This window comes from Tripterygium wilfordii, chromosome 15 (assembly GCF_013401445.1).
Source record: "Tripterygium wilfordii isolate XIE 37 chromosome 15, ASM1340144v1, whole genome shotgun sequence".
NCBI lineage: Eukaryota > Viridiplantae > Streptophyta > Magnoliopsida > Celastrales > Celastraceae > Tripterygium > Tripterygium wilfordii.
The window spans coordinates 12734753-12751951 of NC_052246.1; the positions used below are offsets into that span (position 1 = coordinate 12734753).

Genomic DNA, 17199 nt, shown 5'->3' on the forward strand with positions numbered 1-17199 from the left:
GTATAAATAGTATTATTATCAGAACAAATGGGCCTTAATTGCCCTACCAGTAAGGCCAGCCCATACTGTTAATGGGCCATTACTTTTGCTATATTACGTGGGTCGAAATCTAAAACATGTTCTCCGCTGGGCCTTCAAAACAACCAGTCGTTTAATCTTAAATCACTTTCAAGTTTCAACTCCATCGCGAATGGTGCTCTCTGTTCAGAAATACACAATGGCAGCTTTTCATTACAGGAAAACACTCTCTCGAGCTTTCTCTTTCGCTGCTGCTTCAGCTTCACTTACCAAAACCCTAAGCACGCATATCGCACCATGTTCTTCGCATTCGTTGTTGTCTCGCTCACTACAAACACTGGCCTTCCGCAGTACAATCGCCATCCCCAACCTCGGCATCAGCTCCTGCCCCTGGTCTATCATCCAACACCGGGACGTCTCTGTTAGTGCCTCCGAGGTGAGTTTCTCATCATTATTGGAGAATTATTGACTACTTTATTCATTTGAAATGTATATTGAAGTTTTCTTTATTCTGGGAATGCATTAAATTTCCCGATTGTTGTAAGAATCATATTTGACTGGTGAGTTTTGGTCTTTAAATGTGATTAAATTGGACTAGAAGAGCTAAAACGGCTGAAAATAATTTGGAGTGCTCATGTTTTGCGATCAATTATTTGTGTGGTTTTTTCCAACTGTTGTTCCATATGTTAGTTAAGATGTATTGGTTTGTACTTTTAGCTAGGATAATCACTGTAATGACATTGGGTTATTCTATTATTGCATATTCCATTGTTTTAGAGGTGCAGTATTTAACCCTTATTTTCCTACACTGCGTTGCAGCTAAGACCTGGGAATGTCATTGAAAAATCAGGTTTGTTGTTACTGCACAAAACTGGTTTGTATGTGAATTTTATTTTGGTTTTCTCTATCTCCTGACAGATATTTCTTTGCATTTGCAATTTGGTGGGCAATCCTGCTTCAGGACGCATTTACCAGGTATCTGATTGATTGCCTTTGTCTAATTTTCTATTATAATTTTTGTAATAAGTTATGATCCAATGATGTATTTGGTCATGTAAATTGATCTAGGTGGTAGATGCAGAGCATAAGATGCGAGGAAGAGGAGGAGCTGCAATGCAGGTGTATTTTCCAAACCCACTGCTACCAGTTTAAAATTATTCAATATATGGAGTTTTTTTGTGGAGATCATCTCTTGTCAATGATCTTAATGGGCGTATAACTGTTGGATCTCTTAAATGCAAATTTTTATACTGATTTACTGGAAACTATTTTCCAGTTATAACTTGAATGTTAAGAAATGCAGCGGAGGAAATAAATGTATATTGTGCAGCCGCATATAAGGTTAAGCACTATGAAAATGTACGTTATTATTATGAATGGGTGTTAGTTCAGTATTAGTATATATATGTTTGCGTGTTTGGTGTCCCTTATCCAAATTTTGAATGCTGATTATTGTTTTTTTGGGAACATGACAGAAAGCAGCTCTACTCTCAATCTTGCTGTTATTTATCTTTTAGCTATAAAGCTTACTTGACAGCATGGTAATGAAGAATCAGTTGGGTTCCAGAATGATCTGTCCGTTGTGCTATGAGTAATAATAGACAATTTCTCTTTAACGACTTATAACTTGATATCATTTAGAATGCAATGTTCCTTGCGCATCAGATCTGGTTTATTTAAAAACTGCATAAAAATTTGACGATTTAGCTTATTCTAACATACTGACTGCTTGATCTACTTATGGGCTTATCAATACTGGCTTAGATATTGTCCCGAAGTTGCAAAATGTTGGGCCTAAGGCATGACAACTTTGATAAAATAATCATTTAACCATTTTGATTCTTGAAATATGATGCAAAGGATTTGCTATCGACCAATATTTATTAGCAATCAATGTTTTCATTGAATTTCCTTTGATCTTAGTCACTGAACTTTTGATGAAGCCAGTTTCATGTTTTTGCTTGGTTGCCTTGATTGTAGTTGTTGAAGCTTTATACCATCAAACTGGGATAATGTCCGTTTTGTGGTCATGGATTCCTTCCCTTTTATTGGACTGACATTTGGGACTATTCTAATTACAGGTGGTGTTCCGTTGCATTGACACTGGAAACAAAATAAGCTTTCGATTTGGTACAGATGAAGCTGTTGAAAGTACGCATTTTTTACCTTTAGTTCTTGGCGTTATTCTTACCCTGTCTAACTGATAAGCCATTTTATTTGCTTATATTTTTATTTTGGCGTGAGTATCGATTCAATTGGTGTTTACCTACGCTTGTTAAAAGTTTATTGCAATGCATCTTGAGTTCTTTTCTGCAATTAGCATAAATCTCCTTATTTTCTACTAAGGTAGGTAGTGTATCTAATGGTTGATGCCGGCTCCTGATGGTTGTAAAATGTTAGATAAGAAAGGAAGGAAGAAAGTAAGTAAAAGGAAAGGAAATAAAAAAAGAAAAAGAAAAGGAGAAGCACAGGCATTTGAATGAAGGCCAGTGAGTGCTGTGGACCTGTGGCATATGATTCTAGAATTTCTTTTTGGCTGCAACTCCTGAACGGCTGAACCATATGTGCTGCTATCCTGCTAGGATAAATTTTGAATTTTTGTCCAATAAGCGTTTTAATTATCTAGGGCTTTTAGGTTTAGTCTTGTAGGGAAGAGGACTTGGGATTTGTCATTAAAATTCGGTTTCGAACTGAGATTGGCTAGCTTGTTAATAACAGCTGGAACCCGGAAACCTTCAGATACCAATGACCTGAATTTGAACCTAGTATTGCACATGCACACCCTTTTCTTCACTCATGATTTGCTTAAGTAGACTCTTGTAGCGTGTGCGATTCATGTGCACCCATGTTACTCCATTTTGGATCGGAATAGGGTGACTTATTAGACAACCGAAGCAGTCTTTGCCAACCCATGTATGTTCCATCCTAGCGATTACACTAAGTTTTTGAATGTGGAAAATACTAGAAGGACACCAAGCGGGTGCCACTGAAATACAGTGTAGGATTGAAGATAAATATAGGATACAAAGAAGTTACGAAGGTTGACATCAATGTCACAAGAAAATCAGAATTCACAGTTGTAGAACCAGTCATCAAGGAGACAAGGGCCACTGGAAAAAGTTGATTGTGATGCTTGAAAAGCTATCTAATTCCTTTCCAATTAAATAAAAGTATCATGGCAATCAACTTCTCTCTCCCTGTAGATATGCTGAAAAGTTTGCTCATGACGTTTCCTATCCCAGGAATTAGACGTTGCTCAAGACACTCTCTAAAGTTTGTGGTCACGTTCCCTTTGTTTCCTAGTTGAATTGCTATGGAGAAGAAGGTGACTAATTGACTTCTTATGTCTTTATTGAGGAAGCTTCTTTCAGCATATTTCTTCTGCGCCTTTGGTGTTTATCTGCCGTCCAGATATTGTGCCATTTTTATTAATGTTAGTGAATAAGGAGATTTGGATGAAAACTTATGAATGTCTTATACCATTCCTCTTTTACCAATTCAAATCTTCCCATTAAGCATAAATAGTTTAGCTTCAATTCAGTTTAACTCTAAAGTGATTCTTTGAGGTTGACACTTCAAATTTTGGTCATCTATGCATCGTAGTTACAACTTACTTACATTACATGAGGCCATTAGTTTAGCCTACTTGTATCCTTTTGTGCCCTTGGTGGGCCATAATAAATATTTTTTGCATTAAAAAAAAACAGTTTGCTCTTGCCTGCAATTTTGTTTTCTTACTGGAATTACAGTTCTTTATGATGCTAAGATCAATCCAAAATAATTTTCCACAGGGGTATTTGTTGAGGAAAAATCATTCACGTGTTTGTATACAGAAAGTGAGACTGCTTTTCTAATCGAGTGAGTTCTAATCACCCTTCCAAGCAGTGGCCCACTATGAACATTCATTTAAATATAGTTTAGCTGCAGTAGGATTGTTTTTGAAGTGGTGAGTTAATTCTTAATATTTTGAAAGAGGAAATCAACCTTGTACCTTGTGCAAGTGTAAGGAGCTCACTACCACTAGGCAACTAGAGCTCCTTTTGGAACTACAACAGATAAAGAATCACAGTCCATGATTTACTGAGCATTGAATGTCCTTCTTGCTTTAATTTTTTGCAGGCCTGATACCTTTGATCAACTGGAGGTTCCTTTGGATCTGTTTGGCAAGGCTGCTTCATATCTCAAAGGTTGGTGAAAAATCAGGAGGAATCCATGGACCCCTACTATTATCGGACGTGGCTATGCTCTAAGCTTCTAAATCCTGATAAGCTATCAATGGGCCATACTTTCTTTAAGAATCATCATGCTTAATTGCCAAAGTTAACATGCATCTGGGTGAATGTGATATTTCATGGTTCGTAGGTGACATGAAGGTTAGATTGCTGTTGTATGACGACAGACCATTGTCTGGATCAATTCCAAAGCATGTGACCTGCACTGTTAAGGAGACACAGCCTCATGTGAAGGGAATTTCAGCAACACCGAGGTATTTCCGCTATATGGCAGATGCTCATTCGTACCTTCTTATATGCCTATGTCTTTCGCAGTGAACTTATTTTCACTTGCAATTTCATGCTGGCAAATAAATTGCTTGAATTAATTTGTGGGTCCTGGCTTGTTCCATCTGACGTAAGTGTTGAAGATATTACTAGTGTACTGTTACATGATGCGGGCAATCACTTCCACAATCCATATTTACCATTTCCTTGAGCAGTTTGAGGCGATAAGATTTTCCTTTTTGAATTCTAAGGCACCCAGGTGGTGCAAAAGAAGATATTACGGAGAGGCTATAATCATGGCCTCAAGCCAGTTGGCTCAAATCCAGAACAACATTCTTTTCAATCTGTTAAAGCTGTAAACAGGAAAGCTGTCTCTATAGGGTTTTGTGCAATTAAAGATTCTGTTGTTCTTTCTTTCCAAATTAACCACATTGTAATTATAGCGGGAGTATGAACAAGCCCTCTTTTTAGTCTAATTGTAGATGGTGAATCCCAGGCCTTGAAATTACCTGCGCCACATTACCTCTGATAGCCCGTTCAATTCTGATGAGATTCTAGATAGTAGATACACCCAAATGCATCTAAACCGTGATGAGTGAGCAGGACTTGGCTAATGATTCAGTACTTCACCTTTTTGCAAGGTTGTAACCCATTTTTCGTGAGCTAGCGTAGTCAAAATATTCCCCACTGAGCTTCCCCACAAAAGAAAGATTCCCTTGGTGGAACTTTAGGTTTCCAGATGCGACGCCATGGAAGATGGGTTGCAATGATATGTTCCATCTCTAATGTCCTTGTAGATCCCGTCTTTTGAGAGTTTCCAGCATATTCTATCTTCGGTGCTGGAATCAAACCTAGGACTGTAGATAAGCTCCCAGAAACTGAGGATTGAGTCAATCCCCAATCTTGATCTTTATCTCGGGACATCATGGTGACTGAGATTTCTATGCCTTCTGTATTTAACCTTTCTATGGTCGCTTATACTGTTTATTCTGGTCTCCTCAAGGTTTTCAAATTTCCACTTGTGGCCCTTTGTTGAAGCATGATGCACCCATCATGATAAGGATTTTGGAAGAGGAGTTAGACTATAATTTTGAAACCTGGAAGTACGGTTTATGTACCTTCTAGTGGGGATGTAGATGAGGGAATTCAATGTTATTTAACTACCCTTGTCTACATAGGCAAAGGGTTCAGGTGGGAGCAGCATGAGCTTTGCAGGTAGAGTTCTCCATTAGGGTGACTCGATAGCTAGATTAATAGCCTTTGGTAAATTCTTTTATTCAGAAAGTAGACATTGAACCTCTAAGTCAGCTTGTCTTTTGCCTTGTGGCTTGGATCGAAGGAGAAGGTGTGGTGTGAAGGTAGATCCCTACTAGCTTATGCGGGTAAAAGAGTAATTGAGCAAACATTGAATAAGACAGTCCCTGAAGGTTCCCAAGCAGCTGAATATTTATTCCCTAAGGATTTATTTGATCCAATCATACCACATAATCTTTTAAAGGGCGTTCCGAGTGAGTTATTTCAGTTTCTTGCTTTCTTTCCTTTTGAATCAAAATTCAATGAAGTAGAAAGTAGACTAGAGCGTTTTATGCATAATAATGTTGTAAGGAGAGGAAACATTGCTTAAATGGAGTCTAAAATCTGCAGGATTTCGGTTGAGAATTGTAAAATGATGCAAATAATTTTTCTTTTACTGGAACCATAAACACTTTTGGTGATGAGAAGCAACATGTGAGCTACTTGAGTTAGTCTTGTGGTTAGTCCTGATTTTTTTGAGAAATTTTATTTGGGTACGACATAATTAGGTAGCTTAACTTAAAATCATGGCTCTTTTTGGTCTTCTGCCTGGCCTGAAGATTACTGATATGTGCTGAAGGGTCTTTGTGTATTCCTGCTTCTGGTTAGGTCGGGACACTTAGGTCAATAATTTGGTTAAATGTGCATCAGCTAGAACTACTAGGATTCTTATTATTTGGTGTGAGTGTCCTTTTATGCATTCCCATGTTGTTTGTTTGTTCTATAACTCCCTTTTTTCGTCTTCTGGTGATTGCTTATGACGAGACAGAAATTTATTTCGAAAATCTATTTCCAACTCTTTATATTGCATTTGTATGGTCATTACCTCTTTGCTCTCTTTTTTTACGTGACATTTGCTATGGTGCAATGTAGGTATAAAAAGGCTTTACTTGACAATGGCCTCACTGTTCAAGTAAGTCAAACATTTGATTTGTTTCTGAAATTCGTATTCTTTGAGATTATTTATTTGATGACATGTTTTGTTGTCCAATAACCGGCAGGGTTTAGGTGAAATTTCAAGTCACCATTTTTTGGATTAAAAGGTCTTGTTGGAACTTTCATTGCGTAGAAGGATGCCAACATTGATATGGGGTGTTGACCCCTTTTCAAAGTCAGAAAATAGAACACACATTGATGCATTTATGATTTGTATTTAAAAAGTGCATGGCATTAATGTGTTGCCTATAAAGTGCATTTTATTAATGTGGTAAATGATGACATGACTTTGGAAGGGTAAAATCAGTTATATGACGTCATATAACTGATTTTACCCTTTCATAACCAGGAAATAGAACATGTGCTCACCCCCTACATTTGTCTAGCATGCCATTTTTAAATAGCTGTGCAAAATTGATTATACAATTTGTATTCATAATGTGGAGTTTATTATTTACATTTATTTGTAAGGGTAGTATAGTCAATATACTATTTTAAGTGTGTTTATAAACTTTTAGGGCTTTTGTTTGTATGCAATATGTGAGACTGCATCTCTCTCATGGACGGTTATTGTTCATCTCCGTCTACTCTAGCAATTCTCTGTTTCTCTATACATAACGTGCATTGCATTAATGTGTTACCTATAACCTATGGATTTCAAGCTCTAAGAAGAGGAGGAAAGGAGGACAACAGAAAAGAAATGAGGGAACTTCTTATGGTTTTGACAGCTACCTATACCTCTGCTTCTGTATTCATTTTCATTTATCAATGATGAATGTGTGAGAACAATGTGTCTAAAGACTCTAAACCATACTGTTTTATAATAAGAAGAGTTCTTGGGACTGTTGAGGGATTTTAGTTGTTTTATGTGGCCCAGTGGTAGAGTTGCAGGGGTGCAACCTAGAGGCCACATGTTAAATTCTTGGAAACAGTCTATCCACATATTGTGGGAGGGTAAGGTCTACTACAGCTTGCATGTTCCATTGCAGGAATCTTGTGCACTGGTGTTGTTTACCTTTGTCTTTTAGATGCTTATTTGGTTGAATTTTGCATGGTGTACCATAGGCGTAGGGTTTTCAGGACAAGCTTTTTTGGCATATATGCGACGTTACTTGTAGCAAATTCTGTGAATCTTATCTCTTCTTAATTCTACTGTGAAGGTCACATAAAATAACAAGACATTTAACAGCTTTGGGTGAATTATCCAGGTGCCACCATATATTGAGAACGGTGAATCAATAGTTATTAAAACAGAGGATGACTCATTTCTTAGCAGGTAAATATCATGTATGATTTATCATTTGATATTTTCAAAGTATTACTTTTTCCTCCTTTGTTGCAGTTTTCATCTAATAGTTGTTGCATAATAATAGCATGCAACTTTTAGATTGCATGTGTGTGTGTTCATTTCTTGATGGAGTGTTGGTTCAAAATTTTTGGTAAACTTACATGCATGGAAAAGAATGATTAAACAAGAAGTTGTTGGCTGGTGGTAGCCTCTCCTTAGTATTTCGAACGGGTTGGAGCTTTGAATCCCACTACACATGCTAAATAACAACTAATAATAAAAATTAATATTATTCATCAAAAAAAAAAAAAAACTGGTATTTCTTTTCTTTGTGTGGCAAAAGGAACTTATTTAAGAACGGCACCAATGGAGTGCCTCCAATACATAACTAGAAGGGACAGCTACAAGCTGCGCCGTTAGAAAACTGAATTTCGTCATTTAGGAAATCTCCCTAGTATTTAAAAATTAAGAATGCTCCATTGTCTATTAATAAATTATGGAGGTCTCTTTCCCTTCAAAAAGTCTTTCTTCCCTTCCCCGGCCTTTGTGGCCCTTACCCACAAAAAGTAGAAGGCATGGAAACAACTGTACAAGGACCAAATTTTAGGATTGCATTTCTCCAAATCAAAAATTAACTACAACGTGAACCCAAGAACACTTGTGATGGATATTTCATAAACGAGGTCCTATGGTTCCTTACGAGTGAATATTGAAGTGTCTGCTATTTTAGCAACATCCAACATGCCCAAGAACACTCGTGATGGATATTTGATAAACGAAGTCCTATGGTTCCTTATGAGTGAATATTGAAGTGTCTGTTATTTTAGCAACATCTAATATGCCAAAGAACACTTGTGATGGATATTTCGTGTTGTCCTCTTCTCCAGCACATACGCACATATATTAGATTGCTGAGATCCTGTGCTATTGAAATATAAGTTGTTTGTGTAGCAAACATTCCTGCGTACTCAGGCTTGTTTCCAGTGATGCATTTTCAAATATCAATCTACATTCTTCAGTGTTTAGAAAACATTTGTTGATTGGCTTCAGCATAAGTGTCGTTATTTGCAATTTGAGTCGAATGACGTTTTTATCAGAAACAACATATTTATCTTTCCAAGTACAAATAGTTTGTTATCTGCGTGCTATATGGTATACAGGTGGTTGTTTCTGTGTTTATTTTGGTGTATTGTTTTTTGGTTAAATTTGGAGGAAGACTGAAAATAAAAGTGATTTTTTTCCCATTCTCTTTCACAGGGCCAACGATTAAAACATTGTGAAGCTGGTTGCAACTTGTGTCAGACGGCTCTACAGCCGTATGGATATGATTTGAGAGATGCGATGTGTCCATGCTTTGATGATGAATTGGTGTGAGTCCATGATCAAGGACAGATAAAGGGCTCTTCTTAGTTCTTACAGTCCTCTGTGCTCGTTTGAGTACAAGAATTATTCAACAATTTTGGAACTCTGTAATTTGCATTTTTTTAAAGACGTTTCCCCCCTGTTTTACTGGAGCACAAGAGCGGCGGGCTGGACGGGTGAATGGCCCCAGAATTGTGTAGTTTTATACGTGTTAATGGTTTTTTTTTCCCTCTTGGTAGATAATATTACAAATAGAAGGAAAAACAGTGAAACACCAAACCTAGACCCCTCTTGCCACCTGACCAACATCAGGAGGGGAGACCATGTAGCCAAAGCTCGAGCTAGAATTTTCCCACTCCTCCAGGACTCCCAGGCATTACTAGGATAAATGATACACTTGATCCACCTGTCATCAAATGGTCAAATCGAGAACTATGATAGATGGCACAACTGGTAACTATGATAGATGGCACAACTGGTCTTTTTTTAGGGCACTGCTGGAGCCTGGAGAATTAAGAGGGAAGAGAGAAATTAGAGTTGCTGTACAATGTGAGGAGGAGGAGGAGCTAGAGCCGAGAGGTGTGCGATTATATAGCCTATGTTTTGTTTAAATACCCCAGTATGAGTGAATGCATGGTTTACCAACCCTTTATTTGTTAGGTGATGAAAGATGTTGAAGACAGATAATTATCGAGTAATCAGAACCAAACTCTGTTAAACTCACTTTAACTGAGGGATTGTTTTTGTTTCATTAAAATAAAAATATACATCTTGCCCCGCCCAGATATTAATGGGCCTCCCACCATCCCAGACTGAAATATTGAAATTGGGCCCAGCCCGGCAAGGCTGGTGGGCTGGCTTTCTCAATTCAAAATATTTTCAATCTAGTAATGCAATACCCAATTCAGCCTTCTCACATTAAAATGAAATCAGAAATATAAAGCCAGATCTTGCATGCAAGCTCATATGCAATACAATTACAACAAGATAGACATATCTTGGTTGGCATATGTGTGCCCAAGACTCGTAAAGCATATTTCTTGACGGTATTTCCAAAAAAAAAAGCTCATATGCAATTAATCAAAAATGGCAAAATCAACTACTACATCAGATAGGAGAATGGATGGGCGTGGACATCATCCTGCCAAATCAAGAATCAATTCAGAGCAACTTCTCAAGAAGCAAAAGGGTTTAATAAGAAAAAGGACACAGAATACATTTTCAACTTCAATCCCGCCATTTATTCAGGTTCAATCTCTTTCTCAAGTTTAGGCAGATTTCTAAATGAAAAACTCAAATTCAAAGGAATTTTATAATATCCCCATTCCGTTGCACACCAAAAATGCATCAATTTCGCTGTCTAAGTCTCTTGATTTATGAGTTCGACTTCGAGGTGAAACCCCACCATAACCATCTAGAAGTACAACAACGCCGAAATTTATTATTTAAGAGCTCAAGTTCGGGAGAAATTTCCATCCCTCAAGTATACTACAATCCAAGTTTCTTCTCAGCCTTTTGGATGTAGTTCAGGAATATCCATGTCATCTGCATAGGCAAAAAATCGATATCAGAACTTTGCAAAATTAGATATAAGCGCACACCGGTTCCCAAGTAAACAGCGAAAGTCCAATAGTGAACCAGACAACACCATAAGCATTCACGCAGGGCATGCACAACAATTGCAAAAGAGAATTCAAGACCCCCCACACCCAAAAAAACACATGGCAATTGGTGAGTGCAAGGGAGTAAACAATGACATGCCACAAAACACCACACCCGTTCATGTAAACGTGCATAGTATTCGTGAGTGAGAATACCGTGACAAACCACACCCATTCACATAAAGGTGCACAGCGAGTGCAAGAGAGAATACCATAACATGAGGAGCAATTCTAACGCAATACACAGGAAATCCAGTGTAAAACTTTAATGGTCCTCCTGCCTTGAGGGTTTTCATAGCACAGTCCAAAGAGCCGGTGTATGGATATTTTCCCAGAGCATCCGGCTGCATTTTCTGAATCTGGGTTTTGACGAAATCAAAGGGCAAACTGCAGGCTGAAGCAAAGAATCCGGAAATAGTACTGGCCCCTGGAAAAAAAAAAAAAGTGACAAGAAAGTTATCAGATTAGAATTCCACCAGTGAAACTATTATCAGTTTCAAAGAAAAAGGGTTTAACTAAGCAGCAGTTTGTACAGGCATTTCCTAGCCCGGAAAATAACTTCATGAACAATGCGGAGTAAACAACTCAAACAACAAACAGGCTGAAAGTACGGATTTTACTTGATTTAGCAAATATTTTCCTTCATTCCTACAGAATAAAAATTTATGACAGAAGATGAGAGTACACTTCGTTCCATTATTTGCAACTACTTCACTGACAAAGGCAACTTCCTAAAGACAATATCTAAAAGATCTAAAACATTCATCAAACAGTAAGCAGGAGCACTGCAGTTCTGTTCAAATACTTTTTTCCCCAATTGAGAAACTACAATACAGAAAGAGCGGGGTATAATACCAGCATGAGATTGAAATAAGGATGAATATTGGCAAGGAAGACCACATGAGATTGCATTCAAGAGAACTTTAAAAAAAAGAGAGAGAGAAATTATATGTTTCATACAGCATCGTAACATTATCTAACTGGCTACTCCGCAAAGTAGACATCAGAACAAGCAGTGACGGCTAGCTCTGGCTGATTTTTAAAACACAAATAGGGACTCGCACATAACATTTAAGAATAGTTGTGGTTATGGCATATGAAATACAAGATCGGTTTGCTGGATGCGAGAAATGATATGAAATGTGTAACAGAGATTTGTCAGCCCCATTTGGGCCAGAATGTCTACAGAACCAACTCTAAAAGAGGCTTCTCCTTGAGTGTGCACAAACAGACCTTTCTAAGTCAGAATTTGATTGCCTTTGTTTCCTATCTTATGTTACGGATATCAAGCATGTGGCTAGTTCCACTGGAGATGCATTTATTCAGCGAAAAGTAGAATTCAACAAAATCATCTATAATTAACAAAATTTGACTAATGAATAAAAAATTTATAACTAAAATCAAAATAAAGGTCATCATCTCAAGAGATTAGGAAGAACAAAGAAGCTTACCCACTATAGTAGCAGCTTCACCAAATCCAAGGGAATCCCTGAAAAACTCAACACTTTGATCATAAGAGGCAAGCATTCCCATGTTCAGCGCCATTGCTCTCACAACAGTTGGGCCTGCCCCCTTCCATAGCGCCAAAACCCCTTCATCAGCAACTATACGGTAGAGAGCATGGAAGGCATTTGTGTAATTCCGGCGCTGAGCAGCAGGGAGAGTTGCATCAGCCTGCATACGGATTAGTGCTAAATCAGCTGGACTACCAACACTTGCTCCAATAGCACCAGCAGTTAGCCCACACAGGGCCTTCTGATATAGAGGCAGGGGCTTCCCATCATTTGCTTCAATGGCTTTATTTGTCAAAATCCTATGCGTAACATAAGCGAAAGAATGATACAATAAGTGATATATGTTGCTAGTGATAAAACTACAAAGACAATATTCATATATCGTCAGGGAAAATTAAAAGAAACATTACAGATAATAAAGAAGATGTTGCCCATGGACAAATAACACACATTAGAAGATCCGACTATATTCTAACCAAATAAAGGATTTACATAATGAAAAAACTTATGAACTTAATCATCTGACACAATTTAGCAACAAATGTTAAAACACTTACCTGAATGTGCCCAGTCGAGCGGTGGTGTAAGTAGCTTGCCTAAGTAGTCCAGCAGACAGCCCCTGCTCGGAATGGCATAGTTAAGATAAAACTATAATGTAAAGCAAATCATTTCACAACTTTATGCCTGTCGAATTATTTTAAAAAAAAAAAAAAAGAAGAATAAGAGGGTATCGCTCTACATAATTTCAAGTTGGCATTTGGTTTGAAGATGCCACATGCATTTCAAATAGTTGAGAACTCAATCATTAGCTTTCATGTTAGGAGACATTGAACAAATACATATCCCTTATTTACAACAACTAAACAACCAATTCTGTCACTGCAAATAAATTACCAACAAGTACACAACAAAATATAAGTTCTACTGCGATTCACAACATCAAACCTTGTAGAATGCGCCAAGACCCTCATTCTTCAACATATTCTTAGTCACCGAAGCCGCAGATCCCTGGCCCAGCTGAATCCTCACCTATATCACACCAAAACAATAACATTCACGAAAAGTTCATCAGAGTCCATGTCCCATTTAACCAATACACACGCATCCAAAACAAACGTAAAAACAAATTCCAGATCCAGGGTGTGTAAAACATCTAATATAGTAATAATATCACAAGAAATGGTATACACATTCTTATAGCATGGTAAACAACAAAATCCCTCAAAACCCAAATCAATTCAGCCATTTCCAACGGTCAAAACCAACTTAGATATCCAAAACAAGAAACCCCAACTCATGTTCAGATCCAGGAGAGCTCGAGACTTTCAGTGCGTACAACAATAGAATTCAGTGATCTCGTAAATTCCGATGAAACAGAAAATACCAAAGCACATATCAAAAGAGCACCTTGATCATATCAATGGGCTGGATGACGCAGGTAGCGAGCATACCGGATGTGCCACCATTGACAAATGGCTTAACCTTTGGCCATACACCAGGAATTGGTTGGGGCTTCTTCTCCTCTGCCATCTCTTCTTCTGTAATTCAGAGATTGAAAAAGCTCAAAGAGCCTATCAAAGAAAAAGAGAGAAGCGGTGTGAGCGAGAAATGAAGGTGGGCGCTATATAGAGAGAATCACACCAAACGAAGTGGGAAAAACCCCCCTAAAGCATAAAGGGTAGTAGTCCTTGGAACGAAACTTTGGTACTGTATGACATCAGATTTTTCATGTAATTTACCATTCCAACCGGCAACCAACCCTATTTTTGATGGATATTAGTGTATTACAAGTCCATGCGTAATAAATATTCTAACACCTTTTTTTTTTTTTAACTTAAAATATATATTTTTTATATTATAATATATATTTTTCATCCTTATCTAATGCCTAAAATACACATTATCATTTTTTTTTTATTTTAAATACCAACTTAATTTATGTGGATGGGTAATTTACTCAATTGTCCTCCTTAGTATCGAAAACAATACTATACAAATTTATCCTTTGAACATTCGATATGAGATTAGACGAAGGCCCCCAAGTTTTTTAAAATTCCCTACGTACTATCTATTTTTTAATCTTACCCTTTTAAATTATATTTTTCAAATATGTCCCAATAAAATTAATTTATTCCAAATCCATTAAATCAAAATTATAAGGCCAAAACCCACTTAAATTTGCTCTTTTAAAACTATAAGGTCAAAGCCCAAATTCACTGTGTTCTCTATCTATAAAGTCAAAAGGCTCAACCACACTTAACGTTACTCAATTGCTCTCTATCTCTAGACTCTCAAAGACAGCAAACATGTAAAGTGAGTGGGCCTGAGTCCATGTCGGGTGAGCTGTGAGTTTGTGACGGAGTGATTGTAGTGATGGCGTGATGCATTCGAATTCGATTTGAGTACTTAAAAAGAATGATGATTCAATTACCTTATTATTCTCTACATTTTTGTGGACCAGACTCTGCAATTAATCTGGCCCATAATGAAGCGAAATTAGATCATACTTTGAGTTATGTTGGGTATTATTACATCAACAAATTCAAAGAACTATATCTGATTGAGAGATTGATTTGTATAGTGTTAACTCTTCCTATTTGTATGATAATTACAGAACGAACATTTTCAGCTTTAAATCATGTTAAAACAGCCCTTCGCAACAAAAAAATGTAAATAATACTAAAAAAAATTCAGGGGCAGTGAATCCCCTGCAAGTTTTTTCACATGATCTAAAATTCTGGCTTCGCCCCTAAATATGAATCTAAACTCGAGCCCACAAACACATGAGCGCATAGAATTTTCCACCTCAGGGTCCTTTGTTAGTGCTTCTCTCTACTTTAACTTTGTTTTCTTATTTAATTTTATGGTTGCTCTTCTAGATCACTAGTTTTTAACATAGGGATCTTGAACCCATATCAGCCACTACTCCTACATACATATTCTTCTTCATATATATTTAGCCAGATATTCAAGAATCTCCTCTCTAGAAACCAGCTTTTGTAGGAACAATATTGCAAGTTTCTTTCTCTGGAAAAGCTAGTTTGAATGAAGAAAGATATATATATATATAAAAATACGTCCGAGGGAGGGACTCAAGTACAGTGGATTATGACCAAAAATATCAGTGTATCATACTGAGAAAGCTGCTTGAACATTACATGTAGTAATAGTTCACTCCATTTAAGCCACCATGGTGTGGATGTCTTCCTAGTAGTTCCTACATGAATTGAGCTTCAACCATCAAGTTGGGCAGAAGAGCTGGAATGCTGAAAGATCCCAGAAAGAGTCACTAGGATCATATGCAATATTCTCCAGAAATTCATTCACTCCATTCATTGCATAAAACGAAGCCGAAATCTGTCTTTCAACCTTCAGGCGTTCAAACTCTGTGAGCTCTAGATTACTTGTGCCTGATGAGAAACCAACAGGTCTATGTAACTCCATGCCTTCCTGGACAAGTGGAAGCTGATCAAACCCACTTGGGAATGGACATAACTGATTGAATTGAGATGTTCCAGCTTCAACCTCTCCAATGCAGTGACTCAGATCTGGCCTGTATGCATCATCAAGACTGATCTGGGTTTCTTGTTTAATGCCATTTGCTGCAGGACTACTATAAATGGCATTATTAGATACAGAACTGCCAATGTTACTATTATTACTACTTGTACTACTTTTGGTACTAATTACAGTAGTGTTGGCCTTGGCTGTGGTGGTGGAGGAAGAGTTTTGTACTTTCAAACTCTTCTTGTGATTAAGAAGGTTCCTAATCTTCAAGGAGAGAGTGGAATTGGAAGAAACATGGTTGGTGTTGGTGAAGTTGGTTCGCGTGTTCGAACCACGAAGAAGGCAAGCAGCTTCATCGTAAGCTCGGGCAGCTTCCTCTGCTGTTTCAAAGGTTCCTAACCACATTCTTATCTTCTGTGTCGTGTCTTTGATCTCTGCTACCCATTTCCCTGAAGGCCTCTGTCTTACACCAACAAACTTGTTTCTGCTAATTCCCACATTGGTTTTGTTTTGCCTTTTGGGTGAAAACCCTTTTGGCTCCTGAACTTCCATTCAGATGCTGAAGAAGAATGAAGGAAAAATAAGAAAGACCCTATGATTTATACTGAGAGGAGGGGAGATCGAGGTCTTCTTCCTTTCCATTTTTCTTATTAGTAGTGGGTGGCTCGTCTTTAGTTCTTGTCAGCATGTAGAAAGAATTTGTTAGTAGTAATTGCACGACTGATTTTTCAATGTTGGGAGAGTAATATGACCAAATCCAAACATATTTTTGGCCTTAAACATCATGCAAGCCATTTCCAAAGTATAGGACAAGCAGAAAGTCAACTAATCCTATGTAAGCTAGTTTGTGGAAGGCCTGGCCTGACCATTCGGTCAACGGCCAAAACTGTAAAGACACCAAGGCACGACACATGTAGTGCTGGGCCGATGTTAGTTCAATTAGGGGAAACATACAAGAATGAAACTCTAAATAAGTCACAATAGGAATCTCAAGATACACACCTTGGTGGAATCTCACATAATTCTGTTTGCCCTACCAGAAGCTTCTACTGAACCAGGTAGCAATAGCGGCTTAAGGCGAATGGCTAGAGTTTTACGCCCCAGAGAGGGGTTAGGAGCCT

General features: G+C 37.7%; 3 protein-coding genes across 5 annotated transcripts; 1 reads left to right on the forward strand and 2 right to left on the reverse strand.

Annotated features, from left to right (window-relative positions):
- Positions 1-160: 160 nt before the first annotated feature.
- Positions 161-9623, forward strand: LOC120017167 (elongation factor P). Of its 3 annotated transcripts, XM_038870292.1 has the most exons (11): positions 165-454; positions 838-868; positions 980-993; positions 1087-1137; positions 2100-2169; positions 3810-3876; positions 4138-4205; positions 4381-4504; positions 6684-6723; positions 7955-8022; positions 9292-9623. In XM_038870292.1, the coding sequence occupies exons 1-11, from the start codon at positions 191-193 to the stop codon at positions 9302-9304; spliced, it is 810 nt and encodes a 269-aa protein (XP_038726220.1). In that variant the 5' UTR covers positions 165-190; the 3' UTR covers positions 9305-9623. The 3 variants fall into 3 exon arrangements, with proteins under 3 accessions (XP_038726221.1, XP_038726222.1, XP_038726220.1); XM_038870293.1 differs by lacking the exons at positions 7955-8022; positions 9292-9623 and adding an exon at positions 6812-7900 and having other exon boundaries at positions 161-454; XM_038870294.1 differs by lacking the exon at positions 9292-9623 and having other exon boundaries at positions 162-454; positions 7907-8010.
- Positions 9624-10508: 885 nt separating this feature from the next.
- On the reverse strand, positions 10509-14289 carry LOC119980121 (mitochondrial dicarboxylate/tricarboxylate transporter DTC-like). Its single transcript, XM_038822783.1, has 6 exons — positions 13979-14289; positions 13517-13600; positions 13129-13190; positions 12509-12870; positions 11270-11484; positions 10509-10941 (listed from the first exon to the last, which is right to left on the reverse strand). The coding sequence occupies exons 1-6, from the start codon at positions 14099-14101 to the stop codon at positions 10885-10887; spliced, it is 903 nt and encodes a 300-aa protein (XP_038678711.1). The 5' UTR covers positions 14102-14289; the 3' UTR covers positions 10509-10884.
- A 1491-nt stretch (positions 14290-15780) lies between these two features.
- LOC120016024 (ethylene-responsive transcription factor RAP2-11-like) lies at positions 15781-16630 on the reverse strand. The gene has a single exon (XM_038868588.1). The coding sequence runs from the start codon at positions 16628-16630 to the stop codon at positions 15812-15814; it is 819 nt and encodes a 272-aa protein (XP_038724516.1). The 3' UTR covers positions 15781-15811.
- Positions 16631-17199: the final 569 nt, after the last annotated feature.

Excerpts from the sequence above, each read along its gene's own strand:
- LOC120017167 (XM_038870292.1), top strand. The coding sequence starts at position 191 with ATGGTGCTCTCTGTTCAGAAATACACAATGGCAGCTTTTCATTACAGG. Across the intron at positions 3,877-4,137 it reads GAGACTGCTTTTCTAATCGA|GCCTGATACCTTTGATCAAC; the intron begins GTGAGTTCTAAT and ends AATTTTTTGCAG. Across the intron at positions 6,724-7,954 it reads ACAATGGCCTCACTGTTCAA|GTGCCACCATATATTGAGAA; the intron begins GTAAGTCAAACA and ends TGAATTATCCAG.
- LOC119980121 (XM_038822783.1), bottom strand. The coding sequence starts at position 14,101 with ATGGCAGAGGAGAAGAAGCCCCAACCAATTCCTGGTGTATGGCCAAAG. Across the intron at positions 13,191-13,516 it reads GTCTTGGCGCATTCTACAAG|GGGCTGTCTGCTGGACTACT; the intron begins GTTTGATGTTGT and ends CATTCCGAGCAG. Across the intron at positions 10,942-11,269 it reads GAATTGCTCCTCATGTTATG|ATGACATGGATATTCCTGAA; the intron begins GTATTCTCTCTT and ends TTGCCTATGCAG.
- LOC120016024 (XM_038868588.1), bottom strand. The coding sequence starts at position 16,630 with ATGGAAGTTCAGGAGCCAAAAGGGTTTTCACCCAAAAGGCAAAACAAA.